The sequence below is a fragment of the Artemia franciscana genome, unplaced genomic scaffold, assembly GCF_032884065.1.
Source record: "Artemia franciscana unplaced genomic scaffold, ASM3288406v1 Scaffold_1078, whole genome shotgun sequence".
NCBI lineage: Eukaryota > Metazoa > Arthropoda > Branchiopoda > Anostraca > Artemiidae > Artemia > Artemia franciscana.
Window position 1 is genome coordinate 69,078 of NW_027062736.1, and position 6,000 is coordinate 75,077.

A 6,000-nucleotide genomic window follows, 5' to 3' on the forward strand; every position below is an offset into this window, starting at 1 on the left:
TCATTCAGTTCACCGCAAGGTCTATGTATCATATTTTTTACAACATTTTCATGTAAGTCCCTATCGATATCTACATCAGGTGTTTCAGCGGAAATCACATCGTCAATTTCATTAAAAGCAATTTTATCAAATAACCATATTAGTATATATGCGTGTGGCAATCCTCGCTTTTGCCATTCCACTGAGTACAACCAGCATCGCACTGGCCCAAACACTTTTAAGTTTTACTATGAAATGTATCAGTGATTTCGGCTTTTGCCGGAAGACACGGGCCGTAATGACATGTCTATGAACCGGCGATTGTCCACGATTGTCCAGGAAGTAAAAGCTGCTGTATCTCGTCCCAAGATGGATTACATGTAAATGTAATAAATAAATCTGGACATATGACGTGGACTGCCAGCATATGACGAAGGTAAAATCGTTACTCTTCCAATGTTAGTGGTATTACCATCATTTACAACTGCATCCCGCCAATGAATGTATTGTTTAGAGTGGAGCTTGGTCTGATTCAGACGGATGAATAGCAAACGTTCTGATCCAATCTTTGCATTCATATCAACGATGTATTGGTGGAACAATTGACGGCATTTTAAAATATAATTCTCTTCATCCTGACGAATCATTATTCCGTAGCCATAATAGTTCATTGCGCTGCATTTCCTGTCCATTTCTTTGTTAGTGGCTGGATTTATCAATTTAATATTAAAGTGATAGCCGTCGGCTCCATCCCAAAACATGATAGGATATTGTAGGGCATCGTAGCATCGACGAGTTTCAGCAATTCTTGTCAACTGATTGTTTCGCCTATAAAAAATAATATTTCGAGGTAAGAACTGATCACCGACCATAATGGTTGCTACGTCGTTGATAGTTGGAGTATTGTATCTTTTTTTTTACTAACTCTGTCAGCCGCAAGCCTAGTTTCGTGCTGCTCTGGTGGTTCCTCGACATGCCTTCGTTGACGTAAAGCGGATAATTTCTCTTTGACATTAGTGATACTTTTTCTTTTTGAGCCACAATATAATAGTACTTTTTCTCTGAGCTGCAAATCTTTATATTGAATAAGACGTCATATTGAATATGACGTCATGTATTATATATTAATATCGTATTGTGACAGACAACAGATAACAGACAACAGACAGTACATTTTTATTTATATAGATATAGATGTACTAAGATCATAGGACTTGGTACGTCATATGAATTACATGTATATCTACTTTATACGTCATGTAAAGTGGCAGTACATTTAAAAACATTATTGACTAATAGTTTTGAAATGAGCTTTTATTAGTTTTCCGAATAATAAAAAAATCTTGTCTCTGTTGTGAAAATAACATTAATTAGATTTTTCAATAAAAATCCGAAGCCCATTTTTGGGATGTGTATTTCATTCTTCAATTTGTGTTATTAAATTTGTCAATTAGTAGCACTTTTTTCAATGTACAAAGATTCTCTGATGCTTGGCCTGAAAAACAACTTCTGTTTATTGCTTGGTTTAATCGCAGTCATTGGAGCGGGTATACTAACCCCACTGAGAGAGTACTGTTTTTATATACATCATGGATATTGGAGTGCACCTGAGTGGATGGATATTGCTAATATCCTTTTTTATATGCTGATATCTATGTTCTTTGGCATTATCTTGGAATTTTCAGTTTTAAGATGGCTAGCTCAAATGTTGGGGATTATAGAAAGAAATAGATTTTATGTTTTAGCAGAATATAAGTTAAATTTAGCAATTTCTCTTGTGGTAGCAGTTACAAGTGTTCTGTATGGCTCTCTGGGTAACCTGTGGCAACCTGTGGCTAACTCAGTTTACCTGTGGCAAACTGACTCCTTAACTGACTTAACAAAAATATTTTTTCTTATTGAAATAAGCTTTAGGCTTCATATGCTATTGCAAGCTTATTTTTGCTTACATCAAAATTTGGAAATTCCCATTATACGTTTCCTTGTTATTGTTTTACTATATGTATCGAAAGTATATGAGTTAGGAGTACATTATTTTATTGTTCAGACAATTTTGGATTTGTGGTGTTGCATACCAATACTGGAGAAGGTAAGAAAGGTATTTACCTGTGTTGTCCGATTTTTCATAATTGTGTTAATGAACGTAGTACTTTGGAATCACCCATCAACGACTTTGACAGTTTGTCTAATTCCTTTGATAGGGCTTTCTCTAACGTTAATTCCTTTTACAATATTTTTTGTGATGATATTAGAGGTTCGTCTCCTTAGAGAAGAAATTATTGACTTGAAGAAGAAAAGGATAGAAGGACAATTCCTAATAAAGGGGAAGGATAAACGGGAGGAAGGAAAATATAAGTCTATTATATCAAAGAAAGGCAAACAGAAGTAATTCAATCAGTTTGGGATTTGAGTCCTTGCGTTTTTTGTGGCTTTTAGAAGTTTAAGGCCCCCCTAAAGGTCTTAAAGGCATTCTGGGTTTCACTCTAATGGAAGAAGAGGAACTTTTTTTTATATATTGTTAGAATTTCTGCTTAGTGAAATATAAATACTCTCCCTCGAGCATTATCGTTGAGGTTGCTAATGATTCATTAACGTAACGTGTATTTTGGTATCATGTACTAAGTGCGTCTGTGCATTTAAGTCTCCTCCCAGGTTGTTTGGAATAGATCAATCAATGGGAAGCAAGGCCGTATCCAGGGGGAGGAGGCTTGCCAGGTTCGAGCCCTCTACGGAATTTTGTCCAAATTGTAAAAAAAGTAACAACAATGCAAACAAATGCATACAAAATTTTTGATTTGTTTTTAAAAGTGTATTTGTGAAAAAAACGAAAAATGCTCCCCCCCCCCCAAAGAAAAAAGTCCTGGATACGACCTCGTCGGGGAGTGAAGGCACATTAAAATTTTATAATAGGCCTAATCATTTAAATATGCTTATTAAGTTTCTAACGTTGTGTTTTACCGCCTAGCACTGTTTATCATTTGAAACCTTGCACGATCTTGCTGTTTATGACTTATTATATTATTTTATGTTTACTTTTTCATAGCTTAAGAATTAAAATTTTAGAGATTAGGTTTATTTATTTATTTATTTTTTTTTGTAAGGTATCAATTTTTTTGTCCACGTTTAAAATGAGGCTTCTCAATGACAGAATATTTTTGCCAAAAATGCCGAAGAACCGTTATTTGTTTGATCTTCCTAGATTGTATGAAATTAGAAACGGACTAAGTTCGCCTCGAAATTGGTAGGAAAATAACGCATATCTTAAAATATAAATGGCAAATTTTGTCCGTTTGCAGACAGTGCCCAGTAAACTTGAGCCTAAAATAGAATTTTACATTCAGTGAGTTCATGTTACGATATGGAAAAGGTAACATAGCAGCAACAAAATGGAATTTCTGGATGACCGATTAATAGATTTTGAAAATAAATTAGAAAAACTTTTCTAGTCAGCATTTCACGTCGTCTTTCTAACACAAATCATCTGTAATATCCATAACATCATCAGAGCTTGATCATCATCATCATCAGAGCTTGAATCTCCATTTCACATTTTTGATTTTTGAATAGATTGCATATGTTGATTGTGATGCTTTTAGACGATGATACCGATGATTTTTATGCATTTTTACGTCAGCGTTGTGTGAAAGGACTTGTTTAAGTGGGAAAGGTTATGCTTTACGTAACGTAACTTAACGGATTAGCATAGAAAATTGCGGACGTAGTGTGAGAGCTACTTTACGTCCGTTATTTTAAATTCATGTTCCATGGCTTAGTTTACTTTGTGTGTATTCAAAAAAAACAAAAAAACTTGGTATTCTAGACCCAATTTGTGGAACGTTTTCCTCTTCAATTGGTGGTTCCATTTTCCAAAGGTGGTCGAAGATTATAAGGGAGTCTTTTTATTTGGTGTTTAAAAAAAGCACATTGTCAGAATTTTTGGCTTTAGGGTAGGTAAAAATGGCACTTCGTTCAAAGATATTCTATTGCATCATAATTGGAATATAATGTTATAGTTGAAAGTTTGCCAAATCTTATAGAAATAGTATTTTTCCGTTTTTAATAAGGATCTCTCCAGCTGAATGGAAGTAGAATATTGGATATATTTAGAATGTGGTTTCGCGGTTGAGGAATTCTTGACATACCATGACTTCAGGAGAACACAAAATGTGACCAAAGAACTTGACATGGTGTCTTTTAAGGATGAGCAATAGATCCTACGCACGCTCCTCCTCCATGCAAATCTATTTTAAGCTTCCCTTCTAAGAATTTCCACTTTGACTTAAATCCTTCCTTACGACCTCTTCCTACCCTATTCGGGGACGACCTGCTTTTCGTTTGATCCTAGATGGTTGGCCGATAAGGACGATTTTGGCAATCTGCCATCCTTCATCCGCAGAACCCGTCCTACTGATCTCAGCCTTTATCTAATTATGGCCCTAGAAAACGGTATAAATCCTCTCATCCCAGATGAAAATAACCTGCTTTCCATTTTGCCCTAAACGGTTGGCTTAAAAGGATAATCTTTAGCAATCTGCCATCCTTCATCCGCAGAACCCGTCCTACTGATCTCAGCCTTTATCTAATTATAGCCCTAGAAAACGGTATACATCCTCTTACCCCAGATGAAAATGACCTGCTTTCCATTTAGCCCTAAACGGTTGGCTAAAAAGAACAATCTTTGGCAATCTGCCATCCTTCATCCGCAGAACCCGTCCTACTGATCTCAGCCTTTATCTAATTATAGCCCTAGAAAACGGTATACATCCTCTTACCCCAGATGAAAATGACCTGCTTTCCATTTAGCCCTAAACGGTTGGCTAAAAAGGACAATCTTTGGCAATCTGCCATCCTTCATCCGCAGAACCCGTCCTGCTTATCTCAGCCTTTATCTAATTATAGCCCTAGAAAACGGTATACATCCTCCTACCCCAGATGAAAATGACCTGCTTTCCATTTAGCCCTAAACGGTTGGCTAAAAAGGACAATCTTTGGCAACCTGCCATCCTTCATCCTCAGAACCCGTCCTACCGATCTTAACCTTTCCTCACTATAGTCCTAGGAAACAGTAGAACATTCGTCGTACAATGTTTGAATTAGGGTCAGTCGGACGGTACCCAAACAATCCGTGGACAGTGCCTCTGGTAAACATCTAACAAAAGAAGGTTTTGATATAAACGTGTTTGTAAAAAGTAGATAAATGTTGGCTATCAGTGTTGCCTTTCATATAAAGGTAACCAGTGTTGCCTTGCTAAAAACTTATATTTAATTTCGCTGACGAAGTGAGGAGTGTTTACCATTAGAGTACTGCCTGCCAGATCATATATTCATTAATCTTTGGATTGGAAGAAAGACTCACGGAGACCGCTTGAAATAACCTAATTTGGTATCTGTAATGTTCTGAGGTTGTTAGAGTAGCCACAAATACTTTATTTAATATGTATCTATCTATAATTTTAATGGTCAAACAGTTGTCTATTCAACTTGATTTTATATAAATAAATGATTGATGTAGCTTCTTTTTCTTTTTCAGTTTCTGACTATGAATTGGCTTTACTCGTGGGCGAAGGGAAGCGAAAATACATAGATGATTTTCGAGGATTCCAATCTAGTTTGCAGTTAGCTAAATGAAAAAGAAGTGTGCGGATCCATTACTGTATTATACTGCCTTTTGAAGAAAAGACTGTTGAACACTATTGATCTATAGTTTTAGATGTGGTAATTCAAAATCATAATGTAACATTTTCTGAGATGTATACTCGTAGCCAAACCCTTCAAATCAAAAAACTTATTCACCCGCCCCTTTCTTGTATTACAAGAGATATAAGATCTTCAGGATATGTAATTATGTATCCTGAAACATTTGATTCCCAGGAAACTTCGAGCTGTCTAGTATTCCCAAATTGAATTGCACATTTTTCTCTTATTTTCAAGAAGTTGTACCTGAGTCCTTAAAATTTCACCTTATTCATACTATGGATTGTTGAAAGGCCAAAATTGAAAGGCCAAAAATTCGAAACACAT

At 35.8% G+C, this 6,000-nt stretch overlaps 1 protein-coding gene across 1 annotated transcript in view; it reads left to right on the top strand.

Annotated features, from left to right (window-relative positions):
* LOC136042315 (nardilysin-like) overlaps positions 1-5,672 on the top strand; it is a gene marked incomplete at its 5' end in the record, with an annotated part of 72,842 nt that extends 67,170 nt beyond the window's left edge. Inside the window, 1 exon segment of the mRNA XM_065727265.1 lies at positions 5,510-5,672. Within this exon segment, the coding sequence (XP_065583337.1) occupies positions 5,510-5,607 (98 nt within the window).
* Between the last annotated feature and the right edge of the window lie 328 nt (positions 5,673-6,000).